Source organism: Protopterus annectens, chromosome 1.part1, assembly GCF_019279795.1.
Source record: "Protopterus annectens isolate FY-2018-M chromosome 1.part1, PAN1.0, whole genome shotgun sequence".
Lineage (NCBI taxonomy): Eukaryota > Metazoa > Chordata > Ceratodontiformes > Protopteridae > Protopterus > Protopterus annectens.
The window spans coordinates 1,255,392,244-1,255,415,786 of record NC_056726.1 but is presented as its reverse complement, the minus strand read 5'-3'; the positions used below and the strand labels follow the sequence as shown (position 1 = coordinate 1,255,415,786).

The following is a 23,543-nucleotide window of genomic DNA, read 5'->3' as shown; positions in this document are numbered from 1 at the left end:
AAGTTATTGAATAAAGGGTTAAACTTTGTCCCTGTTTTTTTTTTTTGTCTCTGAGCAGTCTTTAGCTCAGGATGTGGTAAATTTTTGTCGATTGTTAAATTTGAAATTGCTTTATGCGAACAATGATGGTGGCACATCCCAGGAGTTCAAGTTTAAGAAATCTACTTTTAATCCACTGATGACACATTTGGTAGGTGTTTTCCAGAAAAATGTATTACAGGATTTACATTGTTATCTTAGGGATTTTCCCATATCTTACAATAATTTGTCCATGGATGAAGGACGTAGTCTTGATGAGCTTGTTAATAATAAAAATTTGGTTATAATACAAGCTGACAAAGGCGGGGCCGTTGTGGTATTAGATAAGGGTTCCTATGATAAGGAGGCTATGAGACAATTGGGGGATAAGGAACATTATATGCCTTTGGATCCATTCCCTCATTTTCAACGTAAAATTGGACAGTTTTTGATCCAAGCAGTTGAGGAGGGTGTAATCACACAGGCTATAAAAGAACAACTGATGGTCCTGCCCCCCAAGAAACAATATTTTACCTGTTACCAAAGATACATAAACATGCCAATAATCCACCAGGCAGACCCATTGTTTCAGGACATGGGTCCCTTACTGAACCATTGTCTGAATATTTGACTCAGTATTTGAAACCGTTACTTTTGTCCATAAGAGCTAGAATCCAAGATACCACCCAATTTTTGGACATTATTAATGAGACACAACTTGAACCCCATTGGCTATTATGTACTTTGGACATTACCTCTCTCTCTATACCAATATTCCCCACTGGGCAGGCTTACAAGCTTTGGACTATTGGTTGTCTAGATCTGGCCTATATAAACCTGGATTTAATACTTTTTTGGTATGTCTCACAGAATATGTGTTGACTAGCAATGTTTTTTACTATCAAAACCAATGTTTTTGGCAAACTAAAGGGACTGCTATGGGTGCATCTTTTGCACCCATCCACGCGGATCTTTTTATGGCATACATTGAGGAGGTCATGATTTATGACCCCAATCATAACATCTACATGTGTGAGATGGACATTTGGCGTCGTTATCTGGATGACTGTTGGTTGGTGTGGAAGGCTGATGAAAACTATCTCAAAGAATTTCTGGATTACCTTAATGACAACATATGGGGAATTGAATTTAAGATGACTTATCATATTTCCAGGATGATATTTCTGGATGTGGAGATCAATAGGAATGTGGATGACACATTGTCTACCACATTATTTAGGAAATTTCCAGAATATAACTCTTTATTACATGCTACCAGCTTCCATCCACGACATGTCATCCAGAATATACCCAAATCCCAATTTTTAAGAGCCAGAAGAATTTGTTCTAGCCAACAGTCCTATGTTAAGATCCGTGATGACCTGGCCCTTAGATTTATTGATAGGGGTTATCGTCCAGGTACAGTTAATTTGGCCAAACAATGGGCTTCAAATCTAAACAGACAGGATTTACTGTGCTACAAAGACCACAATAAAGATTTGGCCCAACAGCCTTTACGGCTGGTTACTACTTATGGACGCAACACAAAGGGCTTTATGAACAGTATACAGAGGCACTGGAATGTTCTGATGGCTGAGAATAAATTACACCCTTTCCTGAGAGATAGATGTTCTTTTTCATTTAGGAGGGGACGGACCATAGGTTCCAAGCTAAGTCATTATAAGAGGCCGTTTCCTGACTCTACAGTTCCCATTCAACTATCCCTTACAGGTGGACCAGTTTTAGGATGTATCCCATGTGGTCATTGTTCATTTTGCACTCGGGTTGTACATACCCGTGAATTCAGTAATAAAAATACTTCTGAGGTTTTTGATATCAAATTTTGGGCTAATTGCAGTACTGAGTGGGTCATCTATTTGGTGACCTGCACTTGATCTGCTTTTTATGTAGGCCAGACCTCCAGAGCTTTTTGTCTCAGAATTTGTGAACATCTGAGTGATATTAAGAATAAACGCCCTAACGATGCATTATATAAACATAGTTTGAAACATGTATCAGCTTCTTTCAAGTTTTTTACTATTGACTGTATCAATGGTATTTGTAAAGACAAGCCTAATTGGCATGAGATACTTTGTTTTAAGGAGAGGAAATGGATTATCAAACTTGGGGCTTTGTTCCCACCTGGTCTTAATGACCAATTTTTAATCATTTATCATGTATTCTGATTGGTTCTCATGTGATTTTCCAGCTTTATATATATTTATAAACTGGGTTTGCTATTGTATTTACTGTTTGATTTTCACTGAAGAAGGCTTTGTTGAGCCGAAACCAGTCTGATTATGTCTGAATAAACCATTTGGACTTGGCTTTTTCCTACACTTGCTGGCTTCATTTGTTTAGATTTATTACTGTTTTGCCATGCAAGGGTCCTACGTGCATCTGCTATTTGTATGTACTCTTTTTATTGGAAGCCAAGGAAGAGGGTATCATGACCTACTCAGATCTTTATCACCTTACTGTATAGGATCCCATATCTTAGTATTTATATTTGCTTCCCAAGATTCACAAGGACCTAACAAATCCACCTTGGAGACCCATTGTGTTGGGTAGGGGTTCCCTTATGGACCCTCTTTTACAGTTTCTGACCCAACATCTTCAACCCCTTTTGGGATGTATTCGGGCTCATATACAGGCTACAACACAATTCTTGGGTATCCTCTCCAACATGCAGTTGGAATAAGGGTGGTTACTTTGCACCCTAGATGTCAATAGCCTTTATACCAACATTCTGCACTGGGTGGGCTTGTTGGTCTTACAGTACTGGTTGGACAAATGTGAACTATACCAGCCAGGTTTTAATATGTCCTTGGTTTGCCTCGTGGAACATGTTCTCACCAAGAACATATTATACTTCCATGGTCAATGTTTTGGGCAGGTGCAGGGGACAGCAATGGGGGCATCTTTTGCCCCCATTTATGCTAACTTATCCATGGCATATTTGGAACAGGAACTTATCTCCACATCCAACCATAGCATATATCTTAATGAGATAGATATATGGAGATGGGATGATTGCTGGATGGTGTGGAAAGCTGATAGCATTTATTTACAATAATTAGTGGAGTAATTAAATGAGAATAAATGGGGCATTGAGTTCAAGGTTAATTATGATATACAACAGATTATCTTCCTGGATGTTCTAGTTACCAGGAATACAGATAATACTTTGAACACTCAGATCTATCACAAATACCCCCAATACAATTCTTTACTTCATGCTACCAGCTTCCACCCCCAACATATCATCCGGAACATCCCCAAATCACAATTTCTTTGAATTAGACGGGTTTGTTCAGACACACACAAACCTATGAACATTATAGGCAAGATCTTTTTCATAGATTTAAGAGTAGGGGATATAAACAAGGGAATATTATTTCTGCTAGCAATTGGGCCTCTACTTAGGACAGGTAGGATCAGTTAGTTTATAAGGTACATCAACCTGGGGAACCTTCAAAATTGAGGTTGGTTATGACATTTGGTAGAAATACTGGAGTACTTATGGATATTGTCAACAGACATTGGAGCATCTTATTGGCAGATCTCAAATTGTATGAGATTATAGGTAGCAAATGTTTATTCTCCTTTCCGAGAGGTAAAACACTAGGTTCACATTTTAGTCATTATAAACGATATTAGGAATTCACCACAAACTATCAACAACGTATCATCACAGGGAATAGATTATATGGGTATACTCCCTGTGGGCATTGTACACACTGTCCAAAGGTCATGAAATTTAAGGAATTCACATGCAGAAATACTGCTTTGGTCTTCAACATAAAATATTTAGTAAATTGCAGCTCCAGTTGGGTGATTTATCTCGCTACATGTTCATGTTCTGCCTTGTATGTGGGGCAAACTTCTAGTCCTTTACGATTACATATCATGGAACATGTTAGTGATATCAGGAATAATAAATAGTCTAACACCCTTTACAAACACACATTGAAACATAACACTGCCTTTTTTAGGTTTACGGTTATTGATAAAATTTATGTGGACAGAAATAATAAGGCTGGCTGGCATTCCATTCTCAATTCTAAGGAGAAAAAGTGGATAATTAAGTTGGGTGGGCTTTTTCCACCTGGACTAAATGAGCATCTTTAACTAACCAATGTGAATGTTTTTCTACCAACTGTTTTTGTATAAATATCTGTGTTTTTGATACTCTGGATTTACACTGAAGGCTAACATAGCTGAAACTGGTCTGTACTTTTTTGTACTTTTTTGGGGTTTGGCTTCTTATTTACCCTACCCTTAATGTATTTTACTTATATGTTTATTTGCTTATGAGCCACTAAAAGTGTTTGGTTTACCAAACTGGTGTGCTGGCCCTTGTTTTTGATTTTTAAGATGAAACCTTTCTATAAATTGTATGCAGCATGTGTTAAGAATTACTAATGTAAATATGACTGGACAATATTAGATGCCTACAGGCTCAGTAGGCTATAACTGGGGGAACCCCTGGAGGCATTACTAGACTTTAATGTGTTAAAGGATCATGGTTTGTTATATGATGAAATATTTTTGGGGAGGGTAGTTGCTGCTAACATCATGCTATTGAGAAAGTGACTGCGTTTTTGACTTCTTTGACTTTTCTGAGTTCATGTACTTTTGATGGTAGAGGCTCTCAGCATATGAGTCACTGACTATGTCTTAGTTTCCAATATGAGTCTGAGTGTGTGTGTGTGTGTGTGTGTGTGTGTGTGTGTGTGTGTGTGTGTGTGTGTGTGTGTGTGTGTGTGTGTGTGTGCGTGTGCGTGTGTGTGTGTGTCTGTGTGTGTGGTGTGTGTGCGTGCGCATGTACACATGTGTGTGTGTGTATACACAGATGATTGTGGTAGCGTCCAGCTCTGATTAATATTTTCCAAGGCTGATTTTACATGATTCAGTGAAAGCAAAAAAGAACGAACAAGACAAAACTAGAATCAAGTTTACAGAAACTGATCCAGCACACATAAGCGAAGTTGCACTACTGTGCTACAATGTGATCCATCACTGAGACTTCTGCCATGGCAGTGTCATGGTTGCATGGGTGCTGGAACCATAGGGTGAGGTGGGGGTGAGACCCCCCCACTTTCAACAGCTGCCCAATATGTCCTGAAACTCCCACCAGAGTAGCAACTACACCAAATGATTCACATTGGCATTTCCAAGGAAATTGCAAGCTTAGACAGACAGAAAAAGACTAATTGTGAAATAAATCATCTTTTTTCATCTGTCTGAGCTTGCAGTTACCATGGAAACACCTATGTGAGCGTTTCTAAGACATATCAATTAACTTCTTTGATCAAGAGTTTTGGATAAATTCAAAAATAACAGGGGAATGAAGACTAAAACCTGGGGACATTTTTTTAATATTACTTATTCGTTTACAATTTTAACAAAACATGTTTCACAACAACATGTATTTCCTGAACAATAGAAGTATGAATCTTTAAAGTTTGGCATTAGTGACTGACTGCAGTCCTCTGGATACCTTTCAACTTTTGTTTAAGAATTCTGGACAAAGCCAAAAATAATAGGGGGAATAAAGGGCCAAAATCTGTAATAGAATTTTAATATTGCTCTTATAAACTAAGAAAGCTGTTAGAATAACGTTTTATATTAGCATGCATTTTCTGAAGGATGTCAAATCTCAGACACAAATGTTTCATTATTTAGTGAACACAATCCTAAATGGTTTGCCAGAAAACCACAGATTTTATGAGGAACAGACCAAAACATGAGGTGATAATCTGGACATTCTGCAAAATTCTGGAGAGCTGATAGGTATGATCCTGAGTGACTTAAGAAAAAAATCAAATATTTTACAAGGGACAGGGCAAAAATATGAGGCAAAATCAGAAATGTTCTACAAAGTTCTTTACAGTTTATTGATTTGTTTGTTGATTGACTGTTGTTTTCCAGGTAAGTGGGCTGGTCTATTCTTTCTTTTCAGATACAACCCAGGATCAATACCAGTAAAGACAGCACTTGACACAAGTACTATAAGGCATTACATTCATGTATATGCTTCTTACAGGCGAGAGATATACACTACAAGTACAATTTACTTTCCATTAGTTGGTGCAGACTTGTATGTTTATTGCTTTGAACCCACTGAGTACCAGGATAGGCTTTGCTCTTATGTCTAATATCCTGTTTCAGGCAGAATTTTCCACAGAGGCCAGAGGCACCAGAAGCTGCTGAAAACTGGAGGGGGGGGGGGTGACAGGGGCACTTAGTGATCTAAAAAGGGCAATTTTTTAAAAACTATTTACTACCACAACACAGGTTCACTTGGAGGACATTTTAAGCTTAGGCAATTTCCATTTTAGTGCTTGAATTAACATTTCCTGATTGGTCTTACCTATCCCATGGCTGATAATTGTATATTAGCCATAGTGAGGATAAATGTGATCACACTATAGATAATTTGAGGGGACCCATGTAAGGGATGCAGCATTTAGGAACTGCCTCTATCCATTAATGGCATGAGGTGCAATCCTGGAGTACATTTTCTATTACCCATTGTTAGATCCAAGTTGCATTTGAATATGGATAGGGATGAGCTTCGTTTTACTTAAATGGATAGTCTGTTTGGAAACAATGGTAGCATCTGTGATATATATCCGTCTCTCCACAACATTCAGTTTAGATACCTGGACTGAGTGTTTCTAATGCTATTTGACTTGCTGATGTTCGGTAGGTCCATCTGTATTAGATCAGAGGATGCCTTGTATGCCAGACACATCACCTCTAAGCACTCTCTAGGATACTGAGTATAGTAATAAATCTTTGAGGTGGTCCATGCCAGACCTATTGTTTAGGACTTGTATCCTTTTAGTAAGGTATATCTGTGGGTATTCCAATAGTTGCATAGGTCTGGACAGATACATGCCAAAGTGAGCATTATACAAAATTATTGACCTAATGAGAGCTTTGTAAAGGGGGCAATAACATCTCTAGATCTAGTCACAATCAATTTGTTTATAAGCTGTGCAATATAGAAAGACTTTTTTATGATTCTAGGCACATGTTGGTCAAAAATTAGGTCATTGTACACACAATTTCCCAAATGTCAAACAGCTGGGTCAGTTCTCAGGGGGTATTGTCAATTTACCAGTTCACTGGAGTAGTCAGGGCTTCATCCCTTTATGCCAACATAGCTGACTTAGAAAACTCATATTAGAAGGCTATAACATAAAATACAGACATCAGTGAATTAATGTTAACATGGCAAGCACAGAGTGGGTGACTCATATTTTGAAAGGGGAACTTTCATTTATTAGGAGTGTGCAGTTTGAAGGAGTTCATAGGTATATACTAGGCTAACGATCATTAGGGCCCTTATAAGCCTAACTGTGCAACCCAAATATAACCCACAAATTTTATTTAAATAAGTGGTGATTTTGCTGACAGCCTCTGTCCATCAGAGACATAGGAATCAGACCAGGGTGAATTTCCAATTACCCAACCATTGGTCCAAATTACACTAACAATGGATAGGGAGGAACTCTGGTTCACATGGATGGGGAGCCTGTTCCAGAGAATGGGATGTTCTCATCTTGGGAAGATTCATTGACTGCTCCCAGTTTGCAATAATCTGAGAACTTGGTCAGCTAAAGGTCTTTGATAATGGCTTTGACATCCAAGAAGTAGATACCAAGGAAAAGTGGGCACATCCCAGAGCCCGGAGGGACTCCACTGGTAGTTGACCTCTTTGTGAAGGTGGCCTCATGATTCTAACCTCCTGGGTCCTATCAGTGAGCCTGGTAGCTATCCAGCATGTTATAAAGGGGTTTATAACTGTTTCATAAGTTTGCTGACAATGCCCAAGTGGGGTACTGTACCAAATGCTTTAGCCAGATCTGGGTAGGTGGTGTGCACCATTTTCCACTCATCCATTGCCTTAGTGACCTTTTCAAAGAGGTCCACCAGATTCAGTAATCATGACCTTCCTTTGACAAAGCCAAACTAGGATGAATCCAGTTTCTGGAGGTTTCCTATGTCCTTGTTGATAATTTCCATGATAGTTCTTTCCATGACTTTGCAAATAAGACTAGTCAGACTAATGATTCTGTAGTTTCCTGGATCTGTTGGAGAGCCTCCCTTATAAAGGGGGATGACAGTTGCAATCATTCATGTGGCACAAAGCCTGTTTTAAGACTTTAGTTAAATAATTACTTCAGGACTCCTGATAAGTTTTATACATATATATATATTCAGAAGGCATCCTGGGATGTTACTGGTGCCCATTGAGGCTGTGTTCTTGGAATTAGTGCAGCCAGTACATGATCCCTAGTTGTAGATGGAGGGATTATGTTTGATGGTATTTTTGAGGGGATGGTTGGGGGTGGGAGTGGGTTAAAGTTGGAACTGCATTTGTCTACTAAAGGTTTGCTAGGTCACCAGGCTCAGTGAATGTGGCTCCATTAACTACCAGTTCAGTGCATTGCTGTGTGCAGCCTCTGAGGCTTCTGACATAGCCGTAGAAGACCTTATGGTTATCTTTCACCTAGGAGGCTATCTTAACATCAAAGCTGGTTTTGCTTGACCTAATTAGCCCTATTAGTTGCCTATTTACTTTGCTGAGAGAATTTCTTTCTTTTTGGGAATTACCCTTCCTGATTTCTGCTATATATATATATATATATATATATATATATATAAAACATATATATATATATATATATAAAACATATATATATATATATATATATATATATATATATATATATATATATATATATATATATAAAACATATATATATATATATATATATATATTTTTTTTTTTTTTTTCTTTTATTGCATATCATGATTAATTTGAGATGCCACCATATTGATTTTTTTTTCTAGGGCTAGTTCTGGGCTTACTTCTTATAGGTACGCCAGCCTCTATGCAGCCATTAACCTGGTTTACAGAGTTTCTGAGAGCAATGCAGCATAGGCTGCTGTGTTCTCTGGGTTTGGAGAGGCATTTAATTTTGACAATCCGTCACTTAATAAAAGGTAATTTGCCTTGGAATAGTTCCTATGTTTTACTGGTTTTAATGGGATTATGTGGTTGAATTTAATTTTGAAGTAGACGGCTTTATGGTCAGACCTTACCAGGGAGGATAAGACATTGGGGAGGGGGTTGCAGTATTCTTCCATATTTGCAAGCCCAAAGTCAAGTATGTTGGAGCCTCTAAGTGGCATATTCACTGTTTGGTAAAGGGTGTTTGTATTTACAAAGTCCATGAATCTCTGTGCCAGTAGATTTGAGGCTGTGTGCAATTCCCAGTTTATAAATGGATAAAGTCTCGCTTGAGTAAGGTGTTAGGTTGGATGGTATGTGCCTCCAGTAGGTCCAAGTATGCATTGTGAGCACCTTGGGACATGGAGGGTGACCTATACCTGGCCAGGATATGGTATGGGATTTTGTTTATGGTGATCTGCACATGGAAGGACTCCAGTGCATCATACTGTTTGACCACCCTAGAGGTATGTTTGTTAGTGATGTACTGTATATTAAGACATCTCCTCCTTTAGCCTTTTTCTGTGCAACTACTGTCTAAAAGGTGTGGAAGGCACTGAAACCTTGCTCTGCAAGGGTACTCTCTGCCACTTTAAATCATGTCTCGATAATTCCAAGAGCATGAAGAGGGCTTGGAGGGAGTGTTATTTATTTTGTAGGCTTCTGCCATTGAGCTGTAATATCTTGACGTTTAGTGGAGTTGATTTTGCAATGCTGGTAGGTTGTCAATTTGGTATTGCCTAGAAAAGGCACTAAGGGGGTGGATACAGTTTTAGCCGGTGTTCAAAAGCCTAGAGGGGAGAAGTACAGACCATCCTTGGCAAACCAACGTGGTCTATTAACCATGTCCTCCAAAGCTGACAAATATTGGATCCCCTTAGAATGGCACCAGGAAGACAGCCAGTTGTTAAAATCAATAAGTTTTTGCTCATATTATGGCATCATCGTCAGTGGTTGTATTATGTTGCTCAATACCAGGCTCATACCAGCTTGAGACGTAGTCTGAAAGCTCCATAATGTCTATCTTCATATTATCCAGAGAAGTACATCTCAGGTCATTTACACCTACATGAACTATGATGGAATTATACTGGTACCTGTGGTGTAATGATTTCAGTGCATTCATGATTTGGTAGATTCTGGCTCCAGATAACCAACTAACGGTTATCTTCTTGTTCAGCCTAGTTAGAGGGGCATCAGTATATCTTACAATGGAATACCCCATGATGAGAGTCCTGGGAAGTGGGTTTGCTTGTCTTAAGAGATTAGTATTTGGGGTTCCACTAAGAGTGACAGTATGTGTGGTGTTAGGGGCTGTTTTTCTGAGTGCCTTTGGGCTTGTTGAGGCACAGTTTTGACAAGGGGTGGTCTAAGCAATCTTTGTCATTTAAGAAGATTGCTTTTAACCACCTCAGCACACATCAGTCTATGTGTCTATGTGTGTGTGCTGTGTACTATGTGAGGTGAATGTCGTATGCATGGTTTTGACAACCTGATGTACACTTGTAAGCAAGACTTTAGTCTCCAGTACCACTGTATAAGTACACCTCTCACATACTGTGCCTGCTTCTCTAAGGATTAAGTGAGTGCCAGTAAACATGAAACAGTTGTTATATTGTCTCTTGTTTCCCATACACACCAAGATGGCTACAGATTAGTTAGGAAATTGCATATTCATACTGTCCAGTCCTTTGATTGGTGAGCTACAAGGGGTGGAGTATTGGGGTTACAAAGCTATTAAGGGTGCTTTATTGGTGCAGATTAATTGCACTAACTTTAATCTTTACATAATGCTGAATTCAACTAAATCTCTAGGTACTACCACTTGAATTGCAACTAGCTGCTCAAAGCTTGTTGGCACACAAGGTATTTTCGCTATATTGCTGCTTTACCGGGTTCAGTTTTATGAACCGTTCTTTGTAGGTGTACTGTACAGGACACTGCAAACTCACGCAAATGCCCCAAATTTTCAGCAGCACAGAAAAAAACAGAAAACTAACTAATAAGCCCTCTGCCCAATAAAATGACTAGACTATAAATATTTTTATGTACATCCCAATTCAGACAGACTAGGCAAACCCCTCCTTCCACAAGATGAGTAAACCCAGTCATCCTAATGTAAAAAATACAGTAAAAGAGATCCACAAGTGAAATGCACACAAAAAGCAGGAAAAAGCGTGAGCACCCTAACAAGAGGAATTGAATGAGTTCCTCATAGCTTACTATGGTTATGGTTATTATACAGTCACATTATTTGAAAAAGAAATGTCTTAATGTTTTAAAACAATGGTATAATCTTATCACTGATCTGTTTTTCAAATCAGTTGCTAAACTCATTGTTATTTCAAATTGTGGTTTACTTCCTAACTGGAATGCAGTGCTCTTCAGTGGGAGGTAAAAACTTGTCTTTATATAATGGCAAACAACTTATGCACAGCATAGACCTTTGTAAATAACCAACAGGAAAAAGCTTATCATTAGAAAGTGCAGGACATCACTTGGCAGAAATCAACCCAGTCTGATGAGCACACTGTATCCATGACAGGAATGAAACCAAGAAGTATGTGGTAATGCATTCATTATTAGGAAAACTCAAGGCACCACTCTTAGCTGAATAGAATCAGTAATTGTTATTGATGTGTACTGACCTTTTTCATGTCTTCAAAAGTCTGAAACATTATATTGATTTTGCTTTTTACACCAAGCCAGCTTTTGATGTGGTCAAACCAGGATCCATATACAACTATAAAGCAAGAGACAGATGTTTATTAATGGAAGATTATTTTAACCATATGTCAACATGTTTTCTTAGGAATGTATCTTTAATCAAGCATGTTTTTAATGTGCTAGTGATTCTAATGTGAGTCATTGCAGTATCACAATGTCGCGCGTAAGACATCCAACAAAGTAGTGAAGAATCAAACAATCAACCACTTATAACATCTAACATTCTTCCTAAATTCCAAAGACATGTGTCTGAACTGTTTCACCCTGGGCCTCCACTAAAGATGGGCTGTGTCCCAGATGTACTTTCCTGGTAAACAAATGTTAAGTAAATAAATAAATAAATAAATAAATAACAATAAATAAATAAATAAATAAATAATATAGTAATGGTCACAAAAAGAATGCAAGTTCCTTTTACAATCTTAACTCTAAAGGTCCTTAATAGCACTAACCTCAAATATGTAGGATTATTTGTAGTTTTATGATAACGATTTTTAAGGTAAGCTAGAGGGTCAGGGTTGGGTCAAGGACACAGTTAAGGCTTGTATTTATTGCTATGGAGGTGTAGGGGACAGCCCTTCACCACCTTAATAATTCATCTTAACTCTGAACGTGCCCCTAGTCCTACCCTACACCCTACCATAAAAACACTTTCCATAACCCTCCCACTAAACATGCAAATACACCAACACACACATACATACATACATACATACATGTGTGCATAATTGAATGTTTCCAATTACCTAACTCTAACATACAAGCACTCATGCAAACACTATCTATCCCCTTCCCTAATTACTTTAATTTTAACCCTCAAACATTTATGCTTACATGCACATAAAGGCATGCAAAGACACACACACAAAGTTCATTTACCTATTGCAATAAAGGTTACATCCAACAAAACAAACAATTGATACGCTGAACATTTCAAACGATCCTACAGTTTATTCTGTTGTGCAAATGAATGTATGACAGCATGAACACAATTTACTAATCTTCTGTGCAGGACTAGCTTAGTCCTGCATGGAAGCCGTCGTTTAGGAGCAGGACGGCAGCTCAACATGCCTATTAATGAAGGCGCACTGCCTGAGCTCCAAATCTTACACTGAGCATGTAAGAGTGCAGGGGTCATGTCTGAGAGCAGAGCTCTCAGAATATACACGCTTCCACAATGAAGAATAGCAGAAAGGTCAAAAGAATTAGTGAGACTGCTCATAGTTGTCCGCATACCCCCAGCAACATCCTCCCATGTGTACAACACAATAGTAAATACAAACAAAATAAGCATACCATTTTTGTTTTATGAATCCGATTAAATCTAACCGTAGGTGTGAGGGTTTGTCCATTGCTTTGCTACGGTTAATGCAGCTTAAATGGCTGAAGAAGATAACAAGGAAGATATATACAAATGAAGCACTATAGCAATAGTGTAGTGAGCAGAGCATTTTCCTTATGAGCAGGCATTCCTGGTTTGAGTCCCACTACAGCACATTCCATTTTCCATGTCAAATCATATTATGACAATATTTTAGTTGCATAACCTACTAAATAACATATATTTGTGAATTGGAGTACTGCGTTAAATGCAGATGTGAGGTGTCAGTGTCATAATGTTGCAAAGTCCACAGATAATCACATGTGCCCCATACAGTATATGTACACAGGAATCATGGATACAAATGGAAGATAAACTGTGTAATGAATGATAACGCCATGCAACTTCCAAATCCCCCACCTTCTCAAGAATCATTAGACATTACTGCCTAAATCAGTGCAGTTGTAAGCGGGAGTAAGCACTAGTAAGCAAGTGTAAGCACTATTAAGCAGTAGTAAGCATATGTAAGCACTAGTAAGTGGGTTTAAGCCCATTTGTGCGGGGGTAAGCAATGCACACACAGGTTAAGCAATATTGAAGCTAACACTCTGTAAGCATCATTAACTGGAGGTTAGCAGTGCTTACCCTCAATCAAACCCAAGTAAACCTGCTTACAACTGCTTAAAAGTGCCTTAATTACTCTGTATCCAATGGCCCTTGTTCTGCCTAGCAACAAACTTAACATCCTTGCAGGTCCTGAACCCAGGACCCTATAGCCACAGCAGTTTACCACCAAGCCATCACAGCAGTACACAAGAATGAGGTATCACCAAACAAATCCTCACTATAGTAAAATCAAACTGAACATGTGAAATGAATCAGTATACAGTCATATGTTCTATAACCCACTACATAACATAAATATGTGAACTGGAGTACAGCAGTAAGCCCAGATGTGAGGTGTAATTGTAATAGAGTGTTGAAGTCCCCAATTAAACACAAGGACCCCAAACAGTGTATGTACACATGAATCATGGATACCAGACATATATATAAGATGTAATGAATAATAAATCAAAGCCAAAAGGCAAATATAATGCAAATTAGATATTAAGCAACGGTAAGCATTGCACAGGCCAGCTTAGTTGGTGTAAGCAATGTGTAGGCCAGCTAACTCAATGTGCCCAGTGGTATACCCCTTTAAACAATGCCAACCTTAAGGTAAACAGGTTTGCCGATAGCTTAGCCTTTTCAAAACTGCCCAATCACAACAAAGTGCAGGAATTCAGCCCTACTTTAACCCAACAGGTGGGAATACATCTCATAACTGGTTGTAGCTTCCCCTTGCAGGCACCATGGCAGAAAGAGGAGAGAGAGTGTGCTTCCGGGTGCAGTGCTGGGGCATTCAGGAGTCCAGAGTCATGGCAGGAGTCCTTGTTAAAGACCATGAGCAGAGACTGCTGCAGGGCCATTACTAGGGTTCCCAATACAAGGCGGAGGCCTGGGACCGTCTCACCCATGACCTCACCAGTGCCACTGGCATACCCCGAACTGGTGAGCAGATCAGGCATCACTATGCTAACCTGAAGCAGCATAAGGGGGATCTCTTGGATCAGCGGATTCAGGAGGCTAGGATGGCAGGGGCTGTCCCAGATGTGTGTAAGTATCACTACACTATGTGTGTAATAATTGCCAGCTCGTGTATATTATGGATAGATATAGCTAAATATTCCTCTTATGTCCTTCCCAGCAGCAAGTGAGTGGGCTGCAAACCAGGAGGCCCATGGCTGTCACCTGCAGAGGTTGCAATGCGAGGCAGGTCAGTAATACTCTTGCATGTACTGTCATAGGAAATAAATCTAAAAACATTTGTAAGATAATTGACAATATAAAACCTGTATTGTTTAAGGCAAGTACAACATACACTGGAGAATATGGCAGGGCAAGTCTCATATAGCTTGTATTTAAATAAAAGCATAATAGCCTGACAGTAAAGGTCTAACTGCTGGACTGCATGTGTATACTCTGGTATCATATGGTGATGTAGATTTGCAATCACTTAATAGTACTGCTGTATTAAGCACTGTTACACACACTGTGCAACATAAAATGTGTAATAATGTCTGTATATGACTGGTGTAATCCCCAGAGGTCATTTAGTACAACTGAGAGACACATAGACATAAAACATCGAAAAAACAGACAACAAAATCCAAATAGCACATGCAACTGAGACATGAACTGTTGTCTTTTTAGCATACATAGCCATGGTTCGAATCCTGGGAGTGGTAATCTGTAAGTAGAATCATATCCACAACTGTACAGATATGTCCAGAATGTCCAGTAATTTGGCCCATATCTGCTGCCTGTCAACCTGTCCCCCTGGGAAATCAGTGAGATGATCCAAGATGTATAGGCAGCAAACAGGAAATAAAGCTGATCATCACACATCTATGAGAACAAAGCTGGCAAACTAGCATCTCCCCAAAATCCTATGAGAGTAATAAGCCACGCACATCCCATTTACACCCCCATGTTGTCAAGCTGTGACCAGAGTGTGCACAGTAACAGAGTGAGATGTATGTCCATAATAGTAATGTGTAATCTGGTACTGTGTGTGGCAACATTCAGGTAGTACTAACAAACATTGCTTCCACAGGTCTGTCAGATATGAACACTGTGCCCACAAATAAAAGCATGATACCCTGTAGTAGTACTGTATATTTTGGTATTGTATGGCATTGTGACTGATGCAGTTGCTCTGAAAAAATAAGGTATTACTCATCACTGTCACCCACACTGTGATACATAATATAACTGTCTAGGAAATCTTGTATAAGAGTGTTGTAATACAAGGTCAGATTGTAAAACCACAGGAGAATTATAAGACAGAAAGCAGATAGGAGATATACATCAATATCTATATAGCACACACAACTGTGATGGACAGTGTTTTAGTTTTAGCAGACACACTCATGGTCTGAATCCTGGGAGTGGAAGTAGGCTGCATACAGAATCATACCCCACAACTGTACAGGTAAGTCCAGAATGTCCAGTATATGGGCCCATATCTGCTGCCTGTCACCCTGTCCCCCTGGAAAGTCAGTGGGATGATCCCATATGTTTAGGCAGCAAACAGGAAATACAACTGATTGTCACACATCTATGAGAACAAACCTGTCACTTTAGCAACTCATGGAACTGTTATGGGAGTAATAAGCCAAGTATGTCCTATCTACACCCCCATGTTGTCAAGCTGTGATCAGAGTGTGTAGAGTAACAGAGTGAGATGTATGTGCATAATATTAATGTGAAATCTGGTACTTTGTGTGGCAACATTCAGGTAGTGTTAACAAACATTGCTCCCACAGGCACGTCGGATACGAACACTGTGCCAAGAAATTAAAGCTTGATACCCTATACTAGTACTGTTTACTCTGGAACTGTATGGAATTGTGAGTGTTGCAGTTGAGCTGAATAATGAGGTATCACTAATCACTGTCACCCACACTGCTACATAATATAACACTCTAGGAAATCCTGTATAAGAGTGTTGTAAGTCACTAAAGGTTGAAGAGGGTAATAGTCTACATATGTCCCGGTTCACCTGCATGTGCTCAAGACATGGCCAGAGTCTGTGCAAAATGAGATGGACAGGTATGTGCATAACATCAGCCTGGAATCTGGGAATATGTGTGGAAACAGTTAGTGTTAACAAACATTTCCTCAACAGGTATACCAGGTAAGAGGTGCATACTGCAGGTAAAACCAGTTCATGTATAAAGATGACAACAGCCATATAATTGTCCAAACTAAGGCAATAGGGTAGCGTAGTAATACTTATAAGGCACAGATAACAGTACTCACTAGGAAAGCAATGTGAACTACAGGAATATACTAGTTGTTAATTGACATTCCCCCCCCACCATATCTCCAACAATAAACTAAATACCCACCTCAACTGGTATGTGATGACTTCACTGTTATGTTGGGACATATGTCCTATTGGTTGATAATTATTTAAATCTGTTTCTATGCATGTGCTATGTTGAAATACTCCAACATTATTGGCATGGTGCCATCAATGTACCTGCATACTGTTGTTATTACCACTGTGGTCCCCTATATGCATGTGTTCTGTTTGCTATGCAACTGTTCTGTATCTGGTGTCTGGGTTAATGGGAACATCTATGCATGCTGTTATACCTAACCCTGGAATGTGTTGACTATTACTAACCCACATATGTTGATACACCATAAACACCATAGCACGTATAGGAATGCGGGTCCCAGCAGACCCACCTGTCCCACCTCAGCTGGCCGTGGCACTACCACGTCTGGGGCCCAACCCAGGACCTCCTCGTCCATTGGTCCTGTGCCACCTTTGGGTGGAACCACCTCAGGGGATGGGTCTTGACTCCCCGGGAGCAGGTGTGGACAGGAAGCTGTCACCCGTCACCAGGTCCGGTTCGTGGTGCATAGAGAGCTCGATCAGCAGTTTGGAGATCTTCTACACCAGCTGGAGGGCCGCATGTCACAACTAGAGGGTTGTTCTGGCTCTCTGACTCAGCCCCCAGCACAGCCACCTTCGGTGCTGTGAAGGTGCAGTAGTAACTGTCCATGGGTGGGGATCTCAGTCCCACTGTTTCCACTAGGGTCTCATGGGCTTCCAATTTCCCAACACCCCTCCTCATCAAGGTGTTTACCCCCCACATGTGTCATATACCACCCCTGTATGAGTCTTGTTTGTTTTGTTTGTTAACCTAACCAACCTACTTCCCCAAATATACCTACTATCCCTCCCCAACATCCCACTCTTACCTGAAAAAAAAAGGGCAGTTTGTTCCCCAAAAAAAAAATATCGCCCCATACATAGCTGTCCATTTTGCACACGTGTCCACTGGACACATGTAATCTGGTCTAATTGGCATCACAACATATTATTGTTGTCCTCACCCCTCTCTCAGGGGTTTGAGTGTCCAAACCTACCTCCAAATTCAGTGTATATGTACAGCTGTTGCTGTACAATAAATGGGCATCTATGGACTTACCTACACCCTCCTGCACATCCCTAGCTATTTTCCACACTGTCTTTCCCTCTTTGTGCCCCCTTTTCACCACTTTCCTATCAACCCTTTTTTCTTCTCTTTTAAAGAAATTAGCACAGGAGCAAGCGGGAGTAAGAACTTTTAAGCAGCAGTAAGCAGGTGTACGCCTGTTTGCGTGGGGGTAAGCAATGGCTACATAGGTTAAGCAATTTAGAAGCTGAGTATAACAAACTGTAACCAGAAGTTAGCAGTGCTTACCTCTGCATAAACCTACACAAACCTGCTTACAACTGCTTAAAAGTGCCTTAATCACTCTGTAACCAATGGCCCGTGTTCTGCCCAGCAACAAAATAAACAGCCTCTACAAAGCTCGAACCCAGGACCCTGCACACCATAGCCAAAACAATTTACCACTAAATTTTCAAAAACATATCATCTAGTCCAGTCATTCAACAGTACAGGAAATGTATTTAAACATGTAGATGTATGTGTGTATGCACATATATTTTGATCTAAATATATATATATATATATATATATATATATATATATATATATATACATATATATGTATCTATATATATCTATATATACATACATATATACATACATATGCATACATCTATAAAGATATATGTCTACATCTATATGTCTATATGTCTAAATATATATATATATATATATATATATATATATATATATATATATATATATATATAAATAAATATATATATGTGTATGTAAGCAGATATATATTTATATATGTATATAGAGACATACATCTGTAGATAAAAATGGGAATATAACAAAAACATATATGTCCACATGCACCGTTAATGGGGTTTAGGGGGCCCAAACAACATACATCTTGATCAAATAGGTATCCCCCCACCCACAATCAAACATGTCTGCCCTGCAATACACTCACAACTGTTGCAGGTCCCATAACCAGGACCTGACACAACATGGGCACAATATGTTAACAGTACTCCATCCTACCTGTATGATGTCAGGCTGGTATAAGTAACATCATGCAGTACAGTCTGGCTACCATAGGGATTATACAATGTGGAAGCAATCAACATCCCTAGGATACATATACACAGACATATATATGCAGATACAGATACACACACACACACACACACACACACACATATATATATATATATATATATATATATATATATATATATAATATATATATATATGTAACTACATATATGCACACACACTGATATGTATAGGAAGATACATATATACATATGTAAAAGGTGCACTCAATACGGAACAGCCACTATGCCTACAGTTACCGCCTTACCAACTGGACACTGTATGAACCACCCACACAAATTACAATTGTTGCCTGCAACATATACCCACAGAGAGGTCAAAGGATATAACACCACACACTGGTTTGCATGCATGAAAAAGCTTTATATGTGTACTATTACAGTTGTATATGCCATGTCATATAGCTGTTTAGACACTGACATCCATATAAACAGACTAATTCAACTGTGAAACAGTTATACTAATACAGTAGTCCGGAAAGGTTTAGATATGTTGCTGTCTAGGCCGAGGCCTTCAAGTAGTACAATACTAAAGACAGACTGGGCCACAGGATACCAAACGATCAACAGTAAGTAATGCAGATGTATAGTCCAGCAGCCTCTATCTACACTCTGTACACAATCCCTACGGGGTAAAGACATCAGTTGACACAATGGGCTGTATCTGTTACATAACAAGGCATAATTGACACCATCACAATCACAGTAACAAACAGAACAGTCTGTATGACAGGAAGCAGTTGGCCTGCATTTACCCAAGGTGAATTGTATGGTAATGTACATTCAGATACCTTAAGGCAGCTTACCCCTCATACCCCCACATGTTGTAACAGACTAGATTAGTTATGGTGCATTCCCCCTAGACTCAATAATACAGGGCCATATACCACTGTTACATACACTGTCCTCTGGAATGCATAAGGGCACACATGTATTGTGTAGATGAAGCCCACACACATATGGACCCAACCTTGCAGTATGTGTGGGGGACACAACAGCAGTGGACTGATGGTAGGAATGGTAGCATGACATACTCACAGCCCACTACATAACCCCTGACAGCATGTCATATGTACAAAGTCTGGTATGTAGGTGGAGGACAGAGGCTGGAACACAGGCCCATATGTGTAAAACTGTTGTCATACACTAAGCAAGTTGCTGATGTTACAGGATAGTCTGCAACATACCCTTAGTCAGGAATATGAAGTTAGAAAGAGAAATGGATGTAGCCATGTACTGATAGCACCCAACACACACTGCCAGTGAAATATCTGACACAAGACCTGTGTGTGGCCAAAACATAATAGGCACACCTCTGGCCATCAAGAGGATAGACCCACAGTTGAGAGCTATGCAGACAGATTGCATTGCAAGTTAAACTAGTATTTACACACAAACCCTGTAACACAGGTGCTATACAAATCATACAACAACACTAATCACAGTCTGTCTGTAGTTCTCAAACCTCCTACAAACAAGTTGCTGGCCTGAGTGTGCAGGTTCTCCTGCAAGAGGTATTGCTACCTGCTGTGTGTAACACTGCTGCCCACACACAGGAAGGATGTCCATCATACAGGAAAGGTAAAGGGACAACACCCACAAGATGTAGGGATTTATAGTAGTTGGTTGCCATGACAGTGGTAATTGGAAGTACTACACAACATGCTGCATGCAGGTAGCAAGTGGAGGACACTGATTGGTGCAGAGGCTATCACCTGATCATGTGTATCACCTACAAATTCCATGCTGCAATATATGCAAAGCAGCTCATTCCATTTACTGGAGAGAGACAGATAGTGAGAGAGAGAGTGTGTCAGTATAAGGTACAGAAAAAAAAAACATCCAGAAGAGTCTGCATTCCCAGAACAGGTATGTGAAGTATATATGTATGTAATTGACCATAGTGCTTGGTCCATAATAATGGGATAGATGATGTGGAATTATTTATATGTGCATTCAGGTGTTGTTGTAATGATGTTCAACTGAACAACTGCTAAGGACAATAGAGTCTGTCACTGTTGGTAGTGAGCCATACCCGTCAACCGTGCAGAGCAGCACTGACTGATAAGATGTATGCAATCATAGTGTGTGTTGTGTAATGGGAAGTATGTATATTATGTGGCCAGTAGCTGGTGGTGTAAGTAATGCCATTATGGTGGACATGTGGGTTCCACAGCCCACCTCTTGCAGGATACTCAGGTTAACCTGTATTGTAGCATGCAGGAATGCCATAGATGTGTAATAGGGTTACCTGCAATCTGGCCCTACATATATCCCCCTAATGTCAAGCTGTGTCCATATGTGGCACCCGTCTGTGATGTAGCAAGGCAGAACGGTGCAGTTGTGCAGGAAGGTGTTGTGAGATTGTGGACCTGATGTCTGAATGTACCCAATGTACCCAACATATAGGTATGCATATGTGTATATATATATATATATATATATATATATATATATATATATATATATATATAGATATATATACACACACATGTATGTCCACAGATATACAGATACCCATGTATAGACATATATATGATCACATATATACATCACATATATCTACACATATATACCTATATTTATTTATTTAATTTATTTTATTTAACATTTGTTGACCGGGAATGTCCGACTAGGTTCCACAAAGCCTGTTTTCAGTGGAGGCCCAGGGAGAAATGCTCCAGATGCATGTCTTTGGAATGTGGGAGGAAACCGGAGTACCTGGAGGAAACCCAGGCGAACACAGGGAGAACATGCAAACTCCACACAGAAGGCACCCCAGCCGAGAATTGAACCGGAGAACCTCTTGCTGCGAGGTGACAATGTTAACCACTGCACCACTGTGCCGCCCATATGCACATGTCTACATATATACAAACACACACAGAAACATATATGTATGTAAATACATGACCCCTATATTACTACCACAGTGCTGCATAGGTACATAGGTTCATAGATTAGTACTAGGCTAACTGCCCTTGCAAGCCATTTTAAGCCTAGTCAATTATCTCTGGTGAGACAAAAACCCACAGGAAACAGCAACATAGCAGTACACACAGATATCTACAGCTGTCAGTGTGTGCAACATGGATGGGTATGTCACATGTGAACCCCTTGTTGGGACCACATTGCTCTTGTCTCTGAAGTATGGAATGGGAATATGGGGAAGTATGGCAGGTATAGTTGTGGAGGTGGTCAGGGTTGGTAGATATAGAGGACAGCCAACAGGAATGGTATGTGGCACGTGTGATGGGTAAACACCCTGGATGGTGTGTGTGGTCTGTGATGTGGATGCCACATGGGCCCCGAATATGGACACAATGGGAACAATGGGTTGTACACCTGTGAGGCATGGTGCACAGTACATGGCAGGGTGCAGAACAGGTGCACAGCAATACTGTGTACATGGGTGCAGTGGTATCCGGGGGAAGGGGTGTCATCTAGTGACACAGCACAATGCATCACACACATGTATACTGTTGCTAGCATGGACTGACTATAGCTGCACTGCATGCTGTTATGTACCATATGTTATGCATGTTGACAGGCGGGTAACAGGAGGACTGAGTGTACTATCATAGTGCAACCTCACCTGTATGTGTGTGTGTGTTCCTCCTGGTTGGTAGTTAGTTTATCTGTAGAGTCACTCTGGTGAAGTGGAGGGAGGTTGATGCATGTAGGATGCGTGTCTGCATGTGTGTGTGTTTGTGTGTGTGGCCATGTATGCACATGTGTGATTGTGGGGTGTTCATACAGCAGTACCTCCCTTTGGGATCATGCAGTACATGGACATGGACTGCCACAATAAACACCAGGAATACTTGTCATGTATGTAATCATAGGACAGCTGATAGTATAATAAGGTCTGTAGCATGGAACAGGCATTGAGAGGGAAGGTAGACACCATGTATACCTTTAATATCACATTCATCAGAGAGGTGACCTACATCCCACATATGCAGCACTACAAATGCATTGGGGAAGTACTAATCAACACCAGGGAGTGTATCCATATATTACAGTTGTCACATGATAGGTCGATTGAGCAGCATATCTGGCATGTACTGAGCAATACATACACATGACAAACCAGTGCATGATATTATGGAGTGAACATAGTAGCCCACACATATAGGGGTCATGCTTATGATGTCCAGACATACACAGGGTGAACACTGAATGACAATAGTGAGGCCATCTAAAACCACTACACACAGGTTAGGGAGGTAATGTAGTAACAGGTCTTGTGTTGTGATTGCTTGTCTAGGCATTTATAGGACTTATATGTTAATGAGTGGTATCAATGTGTTTATGTTACCAAGTGT

The 23,543-nt window shown here is 39.8% G+C and overlaps 1 protein-coding gene across 1 annotated transcript in view; it reads right to left on the bottom strand.

Annotated features, from left to right (window-relative positions):
• The window catches only part of LOC122816063 (sulfotransferase 2A1-like), a 371,350-nt gene that overhangs the window by 210,652 nt on the left and 137,155 nt on the right, over positions 1-23,543 (bottom strand). Inside the window, exon 5 of the mRNA XM_044088877.1 lies at positions 11,695-11,789. Coding sequence (XP_043944812.1) covers positions 11,695-11,789 — 95 coding nt within the window. The remainder of the gene's footprint in view (positions 1-11,694; positions 11,790-23,543) is intronic.